The sequence below is a fragment of the Ornithorhynchus anatinus genome, chromosome 3 (assembly GCF_004115215.2).
Source record: "Ornithorhynchus anatinus isolate Pmale09 chromosome 3, mOrnAna1.pri.v4, whole genome shotgun sequence".
Lineage (NCBI taxonomy): Eukaryota > Metazoa > Chordata > Mammalia > Monotremata > Ornithorhynchidae > Ornithorhynchus > Ornithorhynchus anatinus.
In genome coordinates this window covers 3,734,598-3,755,627 of record NC_041730.1, presented here as the reverse complement: position 1 = coordinate 3,755,627, position 21,030 = coordinate 3,734,598, and the positions used below count along the sequence as shown (strand labels likewise).

The following is a 21,030-nucleotide window of genomic DNA, read 5'->3' as shown; positions in this document are numbered from 1 at the left end:
AAGCAGCCAAGTGGCGGAGCCGGGATGAGAACCCATTACCTTCTGACTTCCGAGTCCACGCTCTATCCACTGCTAGGCCACGTAGAACCGAGTTGGTGGTCGGTCATGTTTACCGAGCGCTTACTGGGTGCTGAGCCCTGCGCTGAGCGCTTGGGAGAGGACGATACAACGGTAAACAGCCCCATTCCCCGCCCACAGCAGCCTACTTGGCAAGGGCAGGCGGGCCTTCCCGTTGGTCCTGTTCTGTGGGCGAAGGGACCCTGGCAAGGCCCTGACCCACCCCTGCCCGCTACGAGGACCTGGGTTCTAATCCCGGCTCCGCCACTTGTCCGCTCGGTGACCCTGGGCATCTCACTGCCCTTCTCTGGGCCTCAGTCCCTCATCTGGAAAACGGGGATGAAGACTGGGAGCCGCACGGGGGACAGGGACCGGGTCCGGTCTGATTTGCTTGGACGCACCCCAGCGCTCAGTACCGTGCCCGGCACGTAGCAGGCGCTTAATAAATTCCACGATTTTATCGTTATTGTTATTATTCCAAGCTCCAACTGCTCGCCAACGGGTGGGACCCCAGGGGGCTTTCTCCTCTCCCTACCCCCAACCCCTGTCTGACTGCCCCCCCCCAACAATAATAATGATAATAATAATGGCTTTTCTTACGCACTTACTATGTGCCGAGCACTGTTCTAACCGCTGGGGAGGATACAAGGTGATCCGATTGTCCCACGTGGGGCTCCCAGTCTTCATCCCCGTTTTTATAAATGAGGAAACTGAGGCACAGAGAGGTTATGTGAACTGACTGGCCTCCCTCCCCCGACCTCATTCCCCTCAGTGCTGATGTCTGCTGGCCCTAGGCCCTGGCTAACCTTCACAGGGCCTGTCATATTTACTGAGTGCTTACTGTGTGCAGAACACTGTCCTAAGCGCTTGGGAGAGGACAGTATAATAACCTCCCCCCCCCCTTCTAGACTGCAAGCTCGTTGTGGGCAGGGAAAGCAGCGTGGCTCAGTGGAAAGAGCCTGGGCTTCGGAGTCAGAGGTCATGAGTTCGACTCCCGGCTCCGCCGCTTGTCGGCTGTGTGACCGTGGGCGAGTCGCTTCACTTCTCTGGGCCTCAGTTACCTCGTCTCTAAAATGGGGATTAACTGTGAGCCTCACGTGGGACCACCTGATCACCCTGTATCTCCCCCAGCGCTTAGAACAGTGCTCTGCACATAGTAGGCGCTTAACAAATACCAACATTATTATTATTATGTGTCTATTTAGTCAGAAGGGCTTTAATCCTGGCTCTGCCACCTGTCTGCTGGGTGACCTTGGGCAAGTCACTTCACTTCCCTGGGCCTCAGTACAGCGCTTGGCACGTAGTGAGTGCTTAACAAATACCACGATTATTTGCCCACAGTAAGCGCTCAATAAATACCGATGAATGAATGAATCGACAGACACATTCCCCGCCCACAGCGAGCTTACAGTCTAGAGGGGGAGACGGACAGACGGAAGGCCTGGACTTCCCGGCCCGGCTCTGGGCCGTGACTCCGTTGGCGGGGTGGCGGGGGGGACCCAGAGGGCCGCACTTCGATGTCATCGGTCGGGGTCACCGATCCCCGTTTGTGTCCGGCCAGAGCAAGGCCAGCGAGGACCGGCCCCCCAAGGCCCCGAAGAATCCCGGGCCCTGCTGGCCCAGAAGATCGAAAAGGAAACGGTGAGAACCTAGACCCCCTCCCCGGCTGGTGGGGCGGGGCTTACCCAGGTGAGCGTGGAGAATTCGCACCCGAGACCCCACCCCGGCAGTCCTCAAGGCTCCGGTGGGGCTGGTGGCTTTAGGGAAATCGTCGAGCGTAGCGATAACGATGACGTGCCGGGAACTGCGGTAAGCGCTGGGGTGGATCCGAGCGAATCGGGTTAGACACGGTCCCTGTCCCACGTGGGGCTCGGTCTTCATCCCCATTTTCCAGGTGAGGGAACTGAGGATGAACGGTGGAGTCAGGATTAGAACCCAGGGCCTTCCGACTCCCAGGCCTGTGCTCTAGCCACCGGGCCCCTCCCCATTTGATCCGCCCCAACCCCCAACCTGGTTTCCAAATTCAGCTCATCTGTCCCGAAACGGGGTACCTGCTCGCCCAGCAGTTGGCATCAGGGAGTCTCGGGGGGACGGTCCGGGGTGGGGACGGGGCGGCGGACCCGCCCCCGTGCCAACCGGCCGCGTGCGGGCGCGCGTCAACCCCCAGCAAATCCTCAACTGCGCCCTGGACGACATCGAGCTCTTCGTGGCCCGACTGCAGAAGGCGGCCGAGGCCTTCAAACAGCTCAACCAGCGGAAGAAGGGCAAGAAGAAGGGGAAGAAAGGGCCCGCAGGTACCCGGACGGGACGGGGCGAGGGGCCATGGGGGGACGGGACGGTGGGCATCAGACCGGGGCGGGTGACGGGCACCGGGGGGACGGCGGGGTGTGGTGATGGGCGCTGAGGGGACGGGGCTGGGGGGTGTCCCGGACTGGGGTGGGGTGATGGGTGCCGGGGGGATTGGGTTGGCGGGCACCGGACCGGGGCAAGGCGATGGGCGCCAGCGGGCACTGGATCGGGGCGGGGTGATGGGCACCAGGGGAACCGGGCTGGGGTGACAGGCATCGGAGAGACGGGGCCGGCGGGCACCGGATCAGCCGGGCGATGGGCACCGGGAGGACCGGGCCATCGGGCACCGAACCAGAGTGGCGCGAGGGGGGCACGGGGCCACCGGGGACCGGATCGGGGCGCCGGGTGCCCGGAGAGCCGGTGCTGGGCGGCGGGGAGAACGGGACAACTTGGCAGGGTCACCAGGCTGGCAGATATCCGGGTGGCAGGAGGTCGTGGGTGCGGGGGACGGGGGGGGACCGGCTTTCTCTGCCACCGGCATCCCCGAGCGTCCGGGGCCCGCCCGTCCCCCTCGCTGGGCAAAGGGGCGACGGGCCGGGCGACCCCCTGTCACCCCGTCCCTCCCCTCCCCCAGAGGGTGTCCTGACGCTGCGGGCCCGGCCCCCGACGGAGCCGGAGTTCGTCGACTGCTTCCAGAAAACCAAGCTGGCCCTGAACCTCCTGGTGAGACCCCCACCCACCCTCCCACCTCCCGCTCCCGCGAGGCCCGGACCGGCCCCGAGAGCCGCCCGGACCGAGGGCCGGCCTGGAGGAGAAGCGACGTGGCCTAGTGGGTAGCGCCCGGGCCCGGGAGTCCGAAGGTCATGGGTTCGAATGCCGGCTCTGCCATCTGTCTGCCGGGTGACCTCGGGAGAGTCACTTTTGTTGTTTAAGATGGCATTTTTTTAAATGGCCTCAGTAACCTCATCTGGAAAATGGGGATGAAGACCGTGAGCCCCACGTGGGACGACCCGCTGACCCTGTATCTGCCCCAGCGCTCAGAACGGTGGTCGGCACGTAGCGAGTGCTTACCAGATACCGTCGTCATCATCACCGTCGTTATTTCTGAAGCACTTACTGTGTGTCAGGCACTCTACTAAGCGCTGGGGTGGATGCAAGCGGATCGGGTTGGACCCGGCCCCTCGTCCGACACGGGGCCCACAGTCTCAATCCCCGTGTTACAGGTGGGGGAACCGAGGCACAGAGAAGTGCCCAGAGTCACCCGGCAGACGAGTGGCGGAGCTGGGATCAGAACCCACGACCTTCTGACTCCCCGGCCCGGGCTCTAACCGCTGAGCCGGGCTTCTTCTCCCTGCGCCTCGATTCCCTCATCCGTAAAATGGGGATTAAGACCGTGAGCCCCGTTTGCGACGGGGACCGTGTCCAACCCGGTTCGCTCGTATCAACCCCGCCGCTTGGGACGGTGCCCGGCCCACAGTAGGCGCCCACCAGACACCCCGGTCGTCGCCGTCGGATCCGATAGGACGGCGGGGGCGGCCGGAGATCTGGGCCCGCCGCCGCCTGGCTCGGGGAGGGTCTCGGCGGGCCCCGAGCGGCGGGCGGGGGCGGGTGGGCGACGCCGGCCGCCGGAACCCCCATCCTCGGCCTCCCCAGGCTAAGCTGAAGAAGCACATCCAGAATCCCAGCGCCTCCGAGCTCGTCCACTTCCTCTTCGGCCCCTTGGAACTGGTGAGTCTCCCCGGCAGGGAGGGCGACGGCGAGGCCACGGGCGGCGGGCCGGGTCGCGGGGGTCCGGGCGACCGTTGGGCCCGCGGCCCTCTGACCCCGCGGGGCCGGCCCTAGATCGTCAGCAGCTGCGGAGGCCCCAGCGTCGCCAGGACGGTCGTCACGCCCCTCCTGTCTCGGGACGCCATCGACTTCCTGAAGGGTCACCTCACCCCCAAAGAGATGGCCCTGTGGGAGTCTCTGGGGGAGTCGTGGATGCGGTCGAGGTAGGCCGGCCGGGAGGGCGGCGCCCTGGAAGGCGGGGAGGAGGCGAGGGAGCCGCGGTCCGGGCGTCCCTCCGGGGGCCGGGCGCTCAGGCCCCCCCCCCGAGGACGGCGTCCGCTCCCTGACCGACCGCCGTCCCTCTCGTGCCTCCCCAGAGCCGAGTGGCAGCGGGACCCCCCCGTCCCCTTCTACGGCCCCCGGTTCCACAACGGCTGGGAGCCCCCCCTGGAGATCTTGCAGGGGGCCCCCTGGGAAGCGGACGGCGGCCAGTTCCAGGAGGAGGTGGGTGACCCGTCCCCTCTCTCCCCGGGCCGCCCCCGTCCTTCGCCCTCCCGACAGCGTAGACGTCACCCCCTCCGGGAAGTCTTCCCCCTGTGGCCCGGTCCCGTCTTAATAACGATGATAAAGACGTTGGTGTTTGTCAAGCGCTTACTCTGTGCGGAGCACTGTTCTAAGCGCCGGGGGAGATACCGGGTGATGAGGTTGTCCCACGTGAGGCTCACAGTTAATTCCCGTTTTCCAGATGAGGTAACTGAGGCCCAGAGAAGTTAAATGACTCGCCCACGGTCACCCAGCTGACAAGCGGCAGAGCCCGGGATTCGAACCCATGACCTCTGACTCCCAAGCCCGGGCTCTTTCCACCGAGCCGCGCTGCTTCTCTAATGATGATGGTATTTACGAAGCGCTTACTATGTGCCAAGCACCGTTCTAAGCGCCGGGGAGATACAAGGTGATCGGGTCTGTCCCACGTGGGGCTCACCGTCTTCGTCCCCGTTTTCCGGATGAGGGAACCGAGGCTCAGAGAAGGGAAGCGACTGGCCCCAAGTCACATAGCTGACAAGGGGCGGAGGCGGGATTAGAACCCACGACCTCTGACTCCCAAGCCCGGGCTCTTGCCACCGAGCCGCGCTGCTTCTCATCGGGCCCCTCGGCACGGCGGGGACGGCTCCCCGGCCGCGGCGTCATCGACTCCCTTGAGTCTGTCATTCGTGGCCACTCTCTTGTCCCGGGGCCGGGGTCACGAATGTGTCTGTTGATCGCTCTATTGTCCTCTCCCAAGCGCCTACTACTACTACTAATAATAATAATAACGATGGCATTTGATGAGCGCTTACGCTGTGCGAAGCACCGGGGGGATACAAGGTGATCGGGTTGTCCCCACGTGGGGCTCACAGTCTTCATCCCCATTTCCCAGAGGAGGTCGCCGAGGCCCGGAGAAGTGGAGAGACTCGCCCAAAGTCACACAGCCGACGAGTGGCGGGGGCGGAATTAGAACCCACGACCTCTGACTCCCAAGCTCTGGCCACTGAGCCACGAGTGCTTCGCACCCGGGAAGCGCTCAATAACTACGGTCCAATGAATGAATGATTTCTAGCCGACAGAGCCCGGGCCCGGGAGTCAGGAGGACCTGGGTTCCAGTCCCGGCGCCGCCCCTTGTCTGCTGTGTGACCTTGGGCAAACCGCTTCACTTCCCCGGGCCTCGGTTCCTTCATCCGTAAGATGGGGGTGAGACTGTGAGTCCCACGTGGGACCGGGGCCGTGTCCAACCCGATTAGCTTGTATCCACCCCAGCGCTTCGTACAGTGCTTGGCACGTACTAAGCGCCTAGCAAATGCCACTCGGTTATTACGTGTCCCCCAAGTGCTCCGTCAGTACCCAGTAAGTGCTCACTTCGGTACTCTGTCAATCAACGGGGCCCGGTGGCAAGAGCCTGGGCCTGAGAGTCCGAGGACGTGGGTTCTAATCCCGGATCCACCCCTTGTCTGCTGTGTGACCTGGGGCAAGCCCCTTAACTTCTCTGTGCCTCAGTTACCTCATCTGAAGAAGCTGAGAAGCAGCGTGGTTCGGTGGGAAGAGCCCGGGCTTGGGAGTCAGAGGTCATGGGTTCGAATCCCGGCTCTGCCGCTTGTCAGCTGGGTGACTGTGGGCCAGTCGCTTCACTTCTCGGGGCCTCAGTTACCTCATCTGGAAAATGGGGGTGAAGACCGTGAGCCTCATGTGGGACAAACCGATGACCCTCTATCTACCCCGACGCTTAGAACGGTGCTCTGCACAGAGTAAGCGCTTAACAGACACCAACGTCATTATTATCTGTGAAATGGGTATTATTGTTATTTGACATCATTATTTTTTAATTAATAATGTTCCACAAGTCTACATTAATTATTAATCGAATAATTAACTGATTATTGGTATTCTATAATAATAACGATCCTACAACTACGAGCCCCGTGTGGGACGGGTCCTGTGTCCAACCCGATTACCTCGCGTATGCCCCCGACACTTAGAACAGTGCTCGGCACATAGTAAGCGCTTAACAGATGCCACTTTATTACTGTGTCCCCCCAAGCGCTCGGTCGGCACCTAGTAAGCGCTCAGTCCGTCATATTTATCGAGCGCTTACCCTGTGCCGAGCACTGCCCTAAACACTTGGGAGAGTCCACTGCGATCACAGGCCCATTCCCTGCCCACAGCGAGCTTACAGTCTAGAGGGGGAGACTCAGCCGGTGTCCAGTAAGTGCTCAGCCTTGAACTCAGAAAGTGGTCCATCCGGTGCTCGTTCATTCAGTCGTATTTACTGAGCGCTTAAGGGGTGCAGAGCCCCGTACTAAGCGCTTGGGAGAGGACGAGCGAGCAATAAACGGTGACGTTCCCTGCCCACAGCGAGCTGACAGTCCAGAGGCGGGAAGGCAGACATCCATACCCATAAATAAATGACGGTCGGCACCCGGCACCCGGTCGGAGGGGTGGGTGGGGGGGCTCTGAGGGGCTTCGGGACGGCCACGGGGAGGTGGCGGGGGGCTCTGGGCCACCCCGGCCCCTCCTCGGCCACGCCGTCCGCCCACCGGCTTTCCCTCGCAGACGTCGCCGAAGCGCGGCCAGCTGCCGGACCCCGTGGCCGGCGGGGACTCCTTCCAGCCCGGAGCCACTTCCCACTCTCCCAGGTGAGACGGACCCCGCGCTGCGGCCCCCCATCCCGTCCTCCCCCCCCCCCGCGACCCACTCGGGAGCGTCCCCGGGGCGGGGGACGGGTGAGCTCAGCTAAATAGCCACCCCCCCCCCCAAGCTGGGAAGATGTGTGCGGAGCACTTGGTACGGTAAGCACTCGATCGAGACCGTATCCAAGCGCTTAGTACGGTGCTCTGCACACAGTCAGCGCCCAATAAATGCGATTGAATGAATGCTCTGCGCACAGTAAGCGCTCAGTAAATACAGTTGAATGAATGAATGGAATGGATTGGAGAAGCAGCGTGGCTCAGTGGAAAGAGCACGGGCTTTGGAGTCAGAGGTCATGGGTTCGAAGCCCGGCTCGGCCACTTGTCCGCTGGGTGACTGTGGGCGAGTCACTTCACTTCTCGGTGCCTCAGTTACCTCATCTGTAAAATGGGGATGAAGACCGGGAGCCCCACGTGGGACAACCTGGTTCCCCTGTGTCTACCCCAGCGCTTAGAACAGTGCTCGGCACATAGTAAGCGCTTAACAAATGCCAACGTTATTATTATTAAGATTATTGGTGGCACTGACTGATTGGAAGTCACTTCACTTCTCTGGGCCTCAGTTCCCTCATCTGGAAAACGGGGGTGAAGACCGTGAGCCCCACGGGGGACGGGGACTGGGTCCGGCCTCATCAGCTGGTATCGGATGCAGCGGCTAGAGCCCGGGCCCGAATGTCGGAAGGGACAGGGTTCTAATTCTGGCTCCTCCACTTGTCTGCTGAGGGACCTTAGGCAAGTCCCTTCACTTCTCTGGGCCTCGGTCACCTCATCTGGAAAATGGGAATTAAGATCCTGAGCCCCATGCGGGACAGGGACTGTGTCCAACCTGATTTCCTCGTATCTACCCCAGCGCTTAGAACAGTGTATGGCGCATGGTAAGCGCTTAACAAATACCATGATTATTATTATTATTATTATTATCCACCCAGGCACCTAGAACAACGGTTGGCACATAATAAGCGCTTAACAAGTACGGTTATTATTACTATTATCGATTCATTCATTCAGTCATATTTATAGAGCTCTCACTTAGGTGCAGAAGCAACGTGGCTCAGTGGAAAGAGCCCGGGCTTGGGAGTCAGAGGTCAGGGGTTCGAATCCCGGCTCTGCCACTTGTCAGCTGGGGGACTGTGAGCAAGTCACTTCACTTCTCGGTGCCTCAGTGACCTCATCTGGAAAACGGGGATGACGACCGTGAGCCTCCCGTGGGACCACCCGATGACCCCGTATCTCCCCCAGCGCTTAGAACGGTGCTCTGCACCTAGTAAGCGCTTAACAAATACCCACATTATTATTATTCACTAAGTGCTTGGGAGAGGACAACAGAACAGTAAACAGACACATTCCCTGCCCGCAGTAAGCTTGCAATCTAGAGGAGCTTACGGTCTAGAGGATTGATTAAGTGATTGATCGATTGATCTGGGACTGGTCCCCACCCTTCTCCGAGGACCTGATGATCTTGTATCTACCCCAGCGCTTAGTACAGTGCTTGGCACATAGTAAGCGCTTAACACACGGCCCAGTCATTAAGACGCCGTTGCCCTTTTTTAGGGCGAAACGCCCCGTGTTGGCCCCCGCCGGCAGCTGCCCTGCTCCTTAGCCCGCTGGTTCCCCACCGCTTCGGGCGGCCCGCACCGCACCGCACGGGCCGTCCTTCTTCGTTTTCTAGGTTTCTAAGCTTTTCTAAGACCCAGAAACGCTTCTCGTTTGACGTCTGGAAGGGCTGAGCCATTTCCTGCAGGATTCAAATAGCGCGTGGAGTGTGAACGTGTGGAAATGGGCGTGGGTGTGGGCGGGAGTGGGTATGTGTGGGTGAACACCACGCACCCGCGTACATCTGTGTACGGATATACGTGTGCGGGTGTGTCTGCGACGCAGGGCCGAGGCCTGGATCAGTTTCTCCGCCATCCTGTTCTGAACAGTCAATCAGCCCATCGGATTTTGTAAGCGCTTACTGGGTGCAGAGCGCCGTACTAAGCCTTCGGGAGAGTAGGGAATTAATAACAATAAAGGCGGTGTCCGCTACGCGCTCACTGTGTTCCAGGCACCGAATAAGCGCCGGGGCGGGTACAAAGCAAATGGGGTTGGACCCAGTCCCCGTCTCACTTGGGGCTCCCAGTGTCACGCCCCATTTTGCCGACGAGGGAACCGAGGCACCGAGAAGCCAAGCGACTTACCCAAGGTCACACGGCAGACGAGCGGAGGAGCCGGGTTTAAACCTTCCGACCCCTAGGCCCGCGTTCTATCCACTGCCTCGTGCCCCTGCTCCTTAATAATGATGACGGTATCCGTTAAGCGCTTCCTACGTGCCAAGCGCTGTTCTGAGCAGTGGGGTAGATCCAAGGTCATCAGGTGGTCCCACGTGGGGCTCCCAGTCTCCATCCCCATTTTCCAGATGAGGTCACTGAGGCCCAGAGAAGTGAAGTGACTCACACAGTGGAGGGCAGCACTTAGTACAGTGCTCTGCACATAGTAAGCGCTCAGTAAATACTATTGAACGATTAGAACCCACGTCCCCTGACTCCCAAGCCCGCGCTCAAACCACCGGGCCACCGTCCCTCCACGGCCGTCGCCGCCGCTATCGCTCGATGCTCCGCAGCGGCGGCCGAGTGACACAGTTTCTGGTCCCCCGTGTCCGGGAGTGAGTGTCAGCGGCACCGGACTAGTTTCCGGGGTCCCCCGGGGCGTGGGGGGCGGGGGGGGTCCCCGACAGCCAATCGCGGCGCCGGCAGGGCGGGAGGGGCCGGGGGGCGGCGGGGGGCGGCGAGCGGAGCGGACCCCGGCCAGCCTCCAGTCCGCTGCCCGGCAGGAGCTACGAGTCGCCGCCGGGGATGGCCAGGTTCGCCAAGATCAGATACGACTTCACTGCCCACAACGCCAACGAGCTGTCCGTGCTCAAGGACGAGGTGCTCGAGGTGAGGCCCCCCACCCCGGGAAGACCCCCCCCCCTCAGCCGGCCCTCGCCCCGTTTGACCTTTGACCCTCCAGGCCTCGCCCCGCCCTGTCTGACCCTTGCCTCGCCTCGTCCCGCCCGACCCTTACCCCGCTCTCGCCCCGTCCGGCCCTCACTCTGCCCTCTCCTTGCCTGCCCCCGTCCTCCCTCTTCTCTTCCTCCTCCTCCTCCTCCTCTCCCCCTCCGTTTCCTCCCCTCATCCCCCCACTCCCCATCCTCGCCAATCTCTTCCCCCTCCTCTCCCCTTCCTCGTCGTCATCAGTGGGATTTATTGAGCGCTTTCTGTCCGGCCCTCACCCTGCCCAGCCTCCCCCTGGCCTTTGACCCTTCCCCTCCCCCTGGCTCACCCGGGGGGCCTCTGGGTCGGGTCCCAGCCCCCCCAAACCGCCCCTGCCGCTGCCTGGGGTGTCCCAGGGGGCTCCTGGTGGGGACCAGAGGGAGGGGGTGCTGGGGGAGGAGGGGGCTCTGAGCCCTCGGGTCTCTCCCCAGGGGGCAGAAGGCCATCTGTCTCCGGGCAGTGGGTCTGGGGGCCGGCCCTGAATTCCAGAGGAGGGGTGAGGGGATGGGTGCGCGCCTCGGCTGGTCGGCTACTGCGGGCGTCATCGCTGACCGCGTCCAGGTCCTGGCTTCTCCTGGGACCGGGTCCTCCCCTTCCTCCTCCTCTACTTTCCCTCAACGCCCCCATCCTCCTCCTTCTCTTCTCTTCCTTTCGCCCTCCGTTTCCTCCCCTTATCCCCCCCACCCTCCCCCTTCTCCTCCTCCTCCCCTCTTCTTCCTCATCGTCCTCGACGGTATCTATCGAGCACTTACTGTGTGGAGAGCCCTGAACTAAGCGCTTGGGGGAAGACAACGCAACAGAGTGATAGACACCTTCCCTTCTCTTCTCCTCCTCTCCCCCTCCCCCTTTCCCTCCTTCTCTTCCTCCTCCTCCCCCTTCCTCCTCCTTCTCTCCCCCTCCTCCCTTCCCCCTTCCTCCTCCTCCTCTTCCTCCTCTCTCCTCCCCCCTTTCTCTCACCCTCCCTCTCCTCTTCTTACTCCCCTTAGTCCACTCTCCTGCACCTTATTTCCTCCTTCCCCTCCTTTTCTTCCTGCTCCTTCTTCTCTCCTCCTTCCTCCTCCTCCTCCCTCTTTCTCTCCCTCCTTTCTCTCCTCCTCCTCCTCCTCCTCTCCCTCCCTCCCCCTCCCCACCTCCGGGCGGCACAGCGCCCCCTGCCGGACAGAGCCTTCCTCCTCGGGACAGCGCCCCCTACCGGTCGGAGCCCCCTCTCCCCTCCTCCCGCCGGCCCCGCGCCCCCGTGACTCAGTGGCAAGAGGCCGGGCTTGGCAGTCAGCGGTCGTGGGTTCTAATCGCGGATCCGCCACTTGTCAGCTGGGTGTGACTTTGGGCCAGTCGCTTCACTTCTCTGCTGTGCCTGTTACTTCATCTGTAAAATGGAGATGAAGACGGTGAGCCTCACGTGGGGCAACCTGGTGACCTTGTATCTCCCCCCCAGCGCTTAGAACGGTGCTTGGCACATAGTAAGCGCTTAACAGATACCAGTATTATTATTATTGTTGTTGTTATTATTATTACCACCGGGACAGCGCCCCCTACCGGGCAGAGCCCTCCTCATCGGGACAGCGCCCCCTACCGGACGGAGTCCCCCCCACCCCCCTCCCATCGGGACAGCGCCCCCTACTGGGACAGTGTCCCTTAGCCGGAACAGAGCGGCCCCCACATACACCCGCCCCTCCCCCCCATATCGGGACAGCGCCCCCTACAGGGTCAGCGCTCCCGCCGGTACAGCTCATCCTGCCTGCACAGCGCCCCCTACCGGAAAGCGCCCTCCTCCCCCGCCAATGAGGATAGCGCCCCCTATCGTCACGGCGCCGACAGCGCCCTTCAGCAGCACAGTGCCCACCAACCCCCGTCAGGCAGCGCCCCCTACCGGAACAGTGCCGCCCCACCTCTCCGGAACAGTGCACCCTAATAATAATAAAATAATAATAGTCATGGTATTTGTTAAGCGCTTCCTATGTGTCGAGCACTGTTCAAAGCACTGAGCCCTACTGGGACAGCACCACCCCCTGCAGAGCCAGCTCCCCCATCGGAACAGTAGTGCACTCTCCCCCTTCTTTCCCTCCCTTCCTCTCCCTTCCTTTCCCTCCCTTCCTCTCCCCTTCTTCCCCTCTTCCTCTCTCCTTCTTTCACTCCTTTCCTCTCCCCTTCTTTCCCTCCCGTCCTCTCCCCTTCTTTCCCCCCCTTCCTCTCCCTTCCTTTCCCTCCCTTCCTCTCCCCTTCTTTCCCTCCCTTCCTCTCCCCTTCTTTCCCTCCTTTCCTCTCCCCTTCTTTCCCTCCCGTCCTCTCCCCTTCTTTCCCCCCCTTCCTCCCCCGTCCTCTCCCCTCTCCCCTTCTTTCCCTCCCTTCCTCTCCCCTTCTTTCCCTCCCTTCCTCTCCCCCTTCTTTCCCTCCTTTCCTCTCCCCTTCTTTCCCTCCCGTCCTCTCCCCTTTTTTCCCTCCCTTCCTCTCCCCTTCTTTCCCTCCCTCCCTCTTCCCTTCTTTCCCTCCCTCCCTCTCCCCTTCTTCCCTCCCTCTTCTCCTCATAAAGATGAGCTTCCTGGCTACGAGATGCCAGGGAGTGGGCAGGAACTGAGCCAGCATCCATCCCCCCAGTGGGCTGGGAGAGACAGAGCCCCCCTGGAGGAGGGGGGACCGTGAGGGTGACCCCATCCCCGGGGTTAGCGACTGACCCCATACTGGTCCTCCCTGACGCGCAGGTGTTGGAGGACAACAGGCAGTGGTGGAAACTGAGGAACCGCAGTGGGCAAGCTGGCTACGTCCCCTACAACATCCTAGATGTCTTGAGGCCGGAGGATGTGTACAACCAACAGGATCAGGTCAGTAGCCAGTCACGGCCAGACAGTCAGTTGTATTTATCGAGCACTTACTGGGTGCAGAGTACCATACTAAGCACTTGGGAGAGTACGATTGAAAAATATAATTCATTCAATTGTATTTATTGAGTGCTTACTGTATGCAGAGCACTTTACTAAGCAGTTGGAAGAATACAGTGTAACAATAAACAGACACATTCCCTGAGCACAATGAGCTGACAGTCTAGAGGGAGAAGCAGACATTTAATATGCATTAAATAAATGACAGATATGGACATAAGTGCTCTGAGGCTGGGACAGGATGGGTAAATGAAGGGGGCAAGTCAGGATGACACAGAAGGGAGACGGAGAAAGGAGGGCTGAGTCAGGGAAGGCCTCTTGGAGGAGATGGGCCTTCAATAAGACTTTGAAGAGGGGGAGAGTGATGATTTGTTTGATATGAGGAGGGAGGGCGTTCCGGGCCAGAGGCGGGATGCGGGCGAGGGGTCGGCGGTGAGATAGGCGAGATGGAGGGACAGGGAGAAGGTTGGCATTAGAGGAGCGAAGTGTGAGGGCCGGGTCGGAGTGGGAGAGTAGCGAGGTGAGGTAGAAGGGGGCGAGGGGACGGACGGCTTTAAAGCCGACGGTGAGGAGTTTTTGTTTGATGGGGAGGTGGATGGGCAACCTCTGGAGGTTCTTGAGGAGTGGCGAAACAAGTCCTGAACTCTTCTGTAGAAAAATGATCGGGCAGCAGAGGGAAGTATGGCCTGAAGTGGGAAGAGGCAGATCTATTTCCTGCTTACAGTCCAGAGGGGGAGACGAACAATCGTATAAAGCCCTTCCCAAATTCCCCATCTGAGGCGGCGGGGCCCCCGCTCCGACGCCCGGTCCGGGATCACCCGCGATCGCTGTGGGCAGAAGGGACCCATGGAGGGGAAGGGAAGAGAGAGGGATGCCCGGGGCGGGGGGTCCGAGAGTCCCGGGGTCCGGCCACTGAAGGCTTCCTCTCTCTGCCCTTTCCCCAGCAGAGGTACCGGGGAGACTTGAGCCCCCGGGGTCCGGGGCCCACCAGCCCCAGCCACAAGCTGCCTGCCAGCTACGCCGGAGACAAGTGGGGGAGTGAGATGATGGCCGCCAGGAACACGCCCCAGGATGCCAAAGAACGTGAGCGCGGCCTTCCGGACCGGCCCCGGGGGTTCTGGGAAGATGTCGGTCAATCAGTCAGTCGGTCAAATTTATGGAGCGCTTACTGTGTGCAGAACACTGGACTAAGCGCTTGGGAAAGTACGGTATAACAATAGAACAGACACATTGCGCGCCCGCGACGAGCTCACATTCTAGAGTGGGGGAGACAGACCGGGAGGACGGGGACCGCTCTGAGGAATCGTCTCCACGAAGCCCTGACCGAGCTGCCGGGGCCTGGGGCTTCACAGAAAAACTCTGGATCCTTCTCTTTTTTTTTTGATGGCATTTGTTAAGGGCTTATTATGTGCCAGTCACCGTACTAAGGGCCGGTATTGCTACAAGCTAATTAGGTTGGACAAGTTCCCTGTCCCACATGGGGCTCACAGCTGCCCCCTTTCCGTTCCGAATGCTGGCAGGGCCGGAGGCGGGAGAGGGTAGGGAATCGATCGGCAATTTTATATGTGAGGTGAACTTGGGACCGGGCAGTGGCGGGGGTGGGGAGATTCTGGCCACCCAAAGATGGTGGGGGGGTGGACTCACCCCTAAGATGGTGGGGACGAGCTGGAAGATGCTCCAGCTGCCCCCTGCGGTCGGTCGGTCTGTCGATCGTATTTATTGAGCGCTTACTGTGTGCAGAGCACTGGACTGAGTACTTGGGAGAGGACAGTGGTGCACTAAACAGACCCATTCCCTGCCCACAGTGAGTTTATTTACAGTCTAGAGGGGGAGACAGACATTAATAGAAATAAATTATGGATATGGACAAAAGTGGTGTGGGGCTGGAAGGGGGGATGAAGAAAGGGAGCCAGTCAAGGCGACACAGAAGGGGGTGGGAGAAGAGGAAAGGAGGGATTAGGCAGGGAAGGCCTCTGGGAGGAGATGGGCCTTCAGTAAGACTTTGAAGTGGAGGAGAGTCATTGTCTGCCGGATATGAGGAGGGAGGCCGTTCCAGGCCAGGGACCGAGGGGCGACCTGCAGAGCCGGCCCCCCCTCTCTGAGAGGGGTAGGAGATCTTGGGCAAGTCACTTCGTCTCTGAGCTTCAGTTCCCTCATCTGTAAAATGGGGATTAAGGCTATGAGCCCCGTGTCGACAGGGACTCTGTCCATTCTGATTTGCTTGTCTCGACCCCGGGGCTCAGTACAGTGCCTGGCACATAGTAAGCGCTTAGCAGATACCGTAGCTATTCTTACCAACCCCTCTGGAACCCCTTGACCATGTCCAGCTTCCGGCCGCCACGTTTGGAAGCTCTGGGGTACCCTCAGGGGGAGCGTGGTCAGCCCGCAGCCGTTCAGAAAGCCCGCCCCGGCACCGGCAGGGGTGGGGTTGGGGGTCCCGGGGGTGGGACGAGGGGGTGGGGGGTGGCCTCGAAGGACCTCACGTCTGTCCGTCCGTCCGTCCGCCGGCAGAACTCATCCACCACATGGACGAGGTGAACGACGAGCTGCTCAAGAAGATCACCAACATCAAGGTGGGGCCGCCTCAGAGGAACTTCAAGGTGGAGAGGGCCCAGGCCGTCCAGGTGCCCCTCACCTACGACTCCGACGCCAGCCAAGTCAGAGCCTGGCTGGAAGCCAAAGCCTTCAGCAAAGCGTAAGCGCCCCCCACCCTCCTCCGGCTCCTCCGGCCCCCCTCAACCTTCCCCGGCTCCCCTCATCTTCTTGCTTCTACTCCGGCGTTAGTAGAGTGCCTATATAATTATTATATAGCACTTATTGTTTGCCAAGCACTGTTCTGAGCACTAGGGTAGATACAAGTTAATGATGTTGGACACTGTCCCTGTCCCATATGGGGCTCACAGTCTCAATCCCCATTTTCCAGATGAGGGAATAAGGCCCAGAGAAGTGAAGCGACTTGCCCGAGGTCCCTCAGCAGACATGTGGCGGAGCCAGGGTTAGAACCCACGTCCTTCTGACTCCCAGGCCTGGGGTCTACCCACTTAAGCCACACAGCTTCATATCTGACAAACAATGACTCTCTCCACCCTCAAAGCGTTATTGAAGGCAGATCTCCTCCAAGAAGCCTTCCCTAAGTCCTCTTTTCCTCCTCTTCAACTCCTTTATGCATCGTTCTGACTTTTCTCCAGTGACCCAGCACGGACCATCTAACCCCCCCCCCCCGACTCTCCCCTCTCTATCCCTGACTCTCCCCCAGTGACCCAACACACACCATCCGACACTCCCAACTCCCCTCACTCCATCCTTTGCTCTTCCCAGGGATCCAGCTTGCACCCTCCCACACCCCTGACTCTCCTCTTCCATCCCTGACTCTCCTCCAGTGACCCAGCACTGACCATCCAACCCCCCGACTCTCCCCTCTCCCCCCCTGACTTTCTGCAGTGACCCAACATGGACCATCCACACCCCTGATTCTCCCCTCTCCATCCCTGACTTTCCCCCAGTGACCCTACGCAGGCCCTTCAGTTTTCCTTCCTGCCTTCCTGCCTTCCTGCATCCCTTCCTCCCTCCCTCCTTTCCTCCCTTCCTTCCTCCCTTCCTCCCTTCCTTCCTTCCTCCTCCCATCCTCCCTCCCTTCCTCCCTCCCTCCCTTCCTCCCTTCCTGCCTTCATTCCTCCCTCCCTCCCTCTCTCCCTTCTTTCTTTCCTTCCTTCCTCCCTTTTTTTTCCTCCCTCCTTCCCTCTTTCCTCCCTTCTTCCCTTCTTCCCTCCCTCCCAGTGTTTGATTTCTCGCCTCCATTTCCTGGCGTTAGGATCGTGGAGCAGCTGGGGATCCTGACAGGCGCCCAACTCTTTTCCCTGAACAAGGAGGAGCTGAAGAAAGTCTGTGGAGAGGAAGGTGCCAGAGTCTACAGCCAGCTCACAGTGCAGAAAAGCCTTTTGGAGGTCAGACTCTCTTCTCTTTTGCTTCTTGGACTTTCCGATAAATAATAATAATAGTTATAATAATAACAGTGGTATTTTAAACACTTACTATGTACCAAGCACTCCTTGTGGGACATGGACTGGGCCGGACCTGATTAGCTTATATCTACCCCAGCGCATAGTACAGTGTCTTGCACATGGTAAGAGTTTAACAGACACCACGATTATTAATATTATTATTATTAGTATGTGGCAGAGCTGGGATTAAGACCCAGGTCCTTCTGACTCCCAGGCCCATGCCTGGCACATAGTAAGAGTTTAAGCAGCGTGGCTTAGTGGAAAGAGCCTGGGCTTGGGAGTCAGGGGTCATGGGTTCGAATCCCAGGCCCACCACTAGTCAGCTATGTGACTTTGGGCAAGTCACTTCACTTCTCTGGGCCTCAGTGACCTCATCTGTAAAATGGGGATTAAGACTGTGAGCCCCCGTGGGACCGCTTGATTACCCTGTATCTACCCCAGCGCTTAGAACAGTGCTTGGCACATAGTAAGTGCTTAACAAATACCATTTTTAAAAAAAGCGTCTACAAAATCTATTGTATTGCCTCTCCCAAGGGCGTAGTACAGTGCTGTGCACTCAGTCAGTGATCAATAATTGCCATTGATTGATTGACTGAGGAGGTAAAGGGTCTGGCAAGCAGGTGGTGGGGACAGAGCAGGGGCTTCCGGGAAACGTAGGCCTCACCCGTGGTCCCAACGAGGAAGCCCCGCGAGCCTCTACTCTGATGGATCGGCCGTGCGGAGCCAGGGGAGGAGGGAAGCCGGGAGCCGGCGGGCCCGGGAGAGGACGGAGACCCTCTGCTTCCGTGACCCGGAACGGGTCACCCCCTCACCGTGTTTCGTTTCTCTTCCAGAAAAACCAAGGCGGGTCCGAGCTGGAGGAAGTCATGATTAAATTCCATTCCAAAAAACAGAAGAAGATCGAACCGGAGAGTTAAGACTCTGCGGAGGGGCGGGGAGGGAGATTTAGAGTTTAGTTCCAAAAAAAAGCGCAGCCGTCCCGGACCCGGAGGGAGGAAGGAGCAGCGGCGGACTTGGGAATGTCGGGAAGGGCGAGGGTCACTCCCGTTCGACCACGAGGATCCGAAAACGCACGGAGGGCCGGGAGGGGCCTCTCCCAGCCCGCCTGGCGGCTGAGGGAAGCTGTGCTTTAGTATTGCATGAAGTATTATTATTTTTATATCTCTATTTTATACCCCAAAATGGGCGGTCTGCCTGCTATTCCCTAGGGAGAGGAGATGGGGGCTTGGATGAATGAGAGGCGGGGGGACGGTGCCCCTGGGATCAATGGCAGTCGCTCTCTAGACGATGGCTCCCTCTCCCTCTCTCTCTGTCTTGCTCTCTGTCTCTCTCCCTTCCTCTCTTTCGAGGCTGGCCGGGACACCCTCCCGCCCCGGACCCGAGAACCGCATCTGTGTGAGGCCCCGGAGGCTTCCGCCTCTGCTCATCCTCCCCCGTTCCACCGTGTCCATCCCCCTGTGGTAGCAGGCCGGAACGGGGACTGGACTCCACTTCCCCTGACAAGCAGTGGGTTGGGCAGGCCGCGACCCCCGCCTGCAGGGCCTCCGGGGGGCAGCCGGGGTCAGGGGTCACGACCCCACCTCGGCCCTCGGGTGGCCCCGACGACGGGCTCCCCGTCACCCCCCACCGGCTCACCTCCTGACCCTCGGGGTGGCCGAGCCGGCAGCCGGGCGAAGAGGAACGGCGACCGTCGGCTTCCCCGCGGGGCCCACTCCCGCCTCAAAAGAAATCCGGGCGTGAGCCGGGCCGGTCGCCCCACTCCGCCCGCCGTGAGGGACGCGGAATCCGACCGTCGCCATTTCTCACGGACCGTTTCCCGGCCTGGGACTAGGGGACGTTGCCGGTGGGCGGGCCGGGATAAGCCGGCCGGGGTGGGCAGGCCGGAGGGACAGACCAGACCGATGCTTCTTCCAGAAAATCCAGCCCGGGGTAGAGCGAGAACTTTGAGCGAAGACTTTGTCCCTTTAGCAGCTCATCTGGATGTAAACCTGTTGGTTCTCTCTCTCTCCCTCTCTCTCTCTCCTCCCCCAACCCCTCGGTCCCTGGACAAGCCCATCGTGGCCACGGGAGGCCGAGGTGGGGGCCACCTTCCCCGGGCACCATATAGCCCCCGACCCAGCCGCCGGGGACAAATCCGACCCGAAAGTAGTTCGGACGGGGCCAGCCCTCCCGGCTCCCCCGCGCCGGTCCCCAGCTTGGGCCTCCTCCTCCGTCGTCGGCTCTGTCCGCCCGTTTGTCATGCCGAGGGCAACAAGCCGGCTCATTGTTGGTCCTCTGGGAGTAAGACAAAGACCTTTTCTTCTGGCTCTTAAATGGGACCCAGTATGAAGGGTCCTTGCCTCCCACCCCCGGGGCTCCCCCATAGCAGGGCCACTGGGAAGATGGTACCAGCTCCCCCCAACCCCCGGCGACCTCTCCTTGGCTCGGCCTCTGGCCACCCCTCTGTCCCCTCTTTTATCCCAACAGGAAAGACTCCTCCGTACCCCAAGACACACACAGAGACACAGATCCAAGGAACCCCAGAATCCCTAAACTCCTTGCGGGCAGGGAATGTGTCAGTTTATTGTACTCTCCTCTCCCCAGCGCTTCGCACCCAGTAAGCGCACCGTAAGGCGAGCGAGTGAATCGGTGGTGTTTATTGAACTGCTTAACCGGGAGCGGAGCGCTCAATAAACGCGATTGAATGAATGAATGTACTAAGCGCTTGGGAGAGGACAGTGCATCAGAGTTGGTAGACAGAGTTGGTAGCTTCCAAAAGGAGCTCACGGCTTGTACTCTCCGCTCCAAGTTGGGTGGGGGGCTTTTGTGTCTTGGCAATTAGCCCGGGAAGAAACCCAGCAGGCCGGGAAGAGGGGAGAGGGACTCCCCGATGAGCTCTGGGGACCCCAGTCCCTCACCCCCCTAAGGACTGAGACCGCTTAGAACAGTGCTCTGCACATAGTAAGCGCTTAACAAATACCAACAAATACCGACAGAAGCCCCCAGCCAACAGTAGGGACCCCACGGTAATTCAGAAGCCCGCCTCTCCTTCCGCCAAGGAACCGGTCGATCAGTGGTATCTATCGAGCGCTCATTATGTGCCGAACTGTATTCGTTCAATCGTATTTATTGAACGCTTACTCTGTGCCGAGCACTGGACTAAGCACCCGATTAGACTGTAAGCCCGTCATAGGGCAGGGACTGTATCTGTTACCGATTTGTACATTCCAAGCGCTTAGTACAGTGCTCTGCACATAGTAAGCGCTCAATAAATACTATTGAATGAATGAATGGATAATTAGGCCACAGATAGAGACCATCCCTGCCCAACAACGGGCTCGCTTGGGAGAGTATGCGACGGCAGAAGTAGCAGACACGTTCCCCGCCCTTAACGAGCTTAAAGAAGGGAAAAAGACGTGCCCAAACTGGGCTTTTGGTCGCACGGCCCACCCCCTACTCCACAACAGCGCTTAGTACGGTGCCTGGCACATAGTAAGTGCTTAACCGATACCATAACTATCATTATTATTAGAGAAACTGCGGCTAAAGCTGAGAGCCAAGAGATCATACCGAACGCTTACTGTGGGCAGAGCACTGTACTAAACGTTTGGGAAAATCCACTGTTACAGAGCCGGGAGACACGTTCCCCGCCCACGACGAGATTACAGTCCAGAGAGGGAGACAGACGTTACTATTCACTCATTCATTCATTCCAACGTATTTATTGAGCGCTTACTGTGTGCAGAGCACTGTACTGAGCGCTTGGGAGAGAGGACAGTACGACAGTAGAGCAGACACATTCCCTGCCCACAGTGAGCTGACAATCTAGAGG

The 21,030-nt window shown here is 59.8% G+C and overlaps 1 protein-coding gene across 3 annotated transcripts in view; it reads left to right on the top strand.

The window, feature by feature from the left end:
• The window catches only part of EPS8L2 (EPS8 like 2), a 72,495-nt gene extending 54,339 nt beyond the window's left edge, over positions 1-18,156 (top strand). For 2 of the 3 annotated variants that reach the window (XM_029059398.2, XM_029059400.1), the window contains exons 9-21: positions 1,619-1,698; positions 2,225-2,351; positions 2,981-3,069; positions 4,000-4,074; positions 4,189-4,337; positions 4,491-4,617; positions 7,198-7,280; positions 10,141-10,246; positions 13,042-13,161; positions 14,163-14,301; positions 15,730-15,913; positions 17,030-17,162; positions 18,053-18,156. In XM_029059398.2, the coding sequence (XP_028915231.1) occupies positions 1,619-1,698; positions 2,225-2,351; positions 2,981-3,069; positions 4,000-4,074; positions 4,189-4,337; positions 4,491-4,617; positions 7,198-7,280; positions 10,141-10,246; positions 13,042-13,161; positions 14,163-14,301; positions 15,730-15,913; positions 17,030-17,162; positions 18,053-18,136 (1,496 nt within the window). In that variant the 3' untranslated portion in view covers positions 18,137-18,156. The remainder of the gene's footprint in view (positions 1-1,618; positions 1,699-2,224; positions 2,352-2,980; positions 3,070-3,999; positions 4,075-4,188; positions 4,338-4,490; positions 4,618-7,197; positions 7,281-10,140; positions 10,247-13,041; positions 13,162-14,162; positions 14,302-15,729; positions 15,914-17,029; positions 17,163-18,052) is intronic. The other variant, XM_029059399.2, reaches the window with a different exon arrangement.
• The last annotated feature ends 2,874 nt before the right edge of the window (positions 18,157-21,030 follow it).